The sequence below is a fragment of the Empidonax traillii genome, unplaced genomic scaffold (genome assembly GCF_003031625.1).
Source record: "Empidonax traillii isolate 1590-97213 ecotype Southwest subspecies unplaced genomic scaffold, ASM303162v1 scaffold1534:size101994, whole genome shotgun sequence".
Lineage (NCBI taxonomy): Eukaryota > Metazoa > Chordata > Aves > Passeriformes > Tyrannidae > Empidonax > Empidonax traillii.
In genome coordinates this window covers 87714-88656 of record NW_020956727.1, presented here as the reverse complement: position 1 = coordinate 88656, position 943 = coordinate 87714, and the positions used below count along the sequence as shown (strand labels likewise).

At 58.5% G+C, this 943-nt stretch overlaps 1 protein-coding gene across 1 annotated transcript; it reads right to left on the bottom strand.

Moving 5' to 3' along the window:
- Window positions 1-683: 683 nt before the first annotated feature.
- LOC114070378 (keratin-associated protein 5-5-like) lies at window positions 684-914 on the bottom strand. Its single transcript, XM_027907737.1, has one exon. The coding sequence runs from the start codon at window positions 912-914 to the stop codon at window positions 684-686; it is 231 nt and encodes a 76-aa protein (XP_027763538.1).
- Window positions 915-943: the final 29 nt, after the last annotated feature.

Below are 943 nucleotides of genomic sequence, written 5' to 3'. Positions count from 1 at the left end.
TTGGGTTGAAAGGGACCTTAAAGCTCATCCTATTCCACCCCCAGGGACACCTTCCACTAGCTCAGGTTGCTCCAAGCGGTGTCCAACCTGGCCTTGGACACTTCCAGGGGTGGGGCAGCCACAACTTCCCTGGTCAAGCTGTGCCAGGGCCTCCCCACCCTCACAGGGAGGAATTTCTTCCCAATACCCAACCTAAATTTTCCCTTTTTCACTCTGAACCCACCACCCCTTGTCCTGTCACCCCAGTTCCTTATGAAAAACCCCTCTCCAGCTTCCCTGCAGCCCCTTCAGGCACTGGAAAGCTGCTCTGAAACCTCCACACCACCTTCTCCTCTCCTCTTCCCTCCCCATTTCTTTGCCATGGTGGGGGGGGAAGAAACACTCCCCACAGAGGTGCCAGAACAAACACACCGACTCCAGGAGGGTTTTGCAGGGCTCACAAACTACAGTTTATTGGGGTTTTCAAACATCCCACACCCCAAGAAGGAAAAGCGAAGAGCAGGGGCCGGGGGGCGGGGGGGGCTGGCGAAGGAGAATCACGTTGACGGCCTCAAAGCGCTTCACAAGCCCCTGGCAGGCGGGAAGAGAAGGGCAGATCTACATCTCTAAGGGAAGGAGGGAGACCAGCGGGGTTTTCATCCACATCCACATCCGAATCCAGCGAGGGAGGAGCAGGGGAGGGCTCAGTTGCCGCCGCAGCAGCCGCCGTTGTTGCCGCCGCAGCAGCCGTTGTTGTTGCTGCTCATGGTGTAGCAGCAGGTCATGGGCATGCAGCAGGACTGCATGGGCATGCAGCAGGGGGTGCAGCAGGGGCTGCAGCACTGCATGGGCGAGCAGCACATGGGCCTCTTGCAGCACTTGGGGCTGCTGTAGCAGGTCACGGAGTAGCTGTTTCCTCCTCCGCAGCAGGACATCTTGGTGGTTGGAGTGTTGGCAAAAGCTG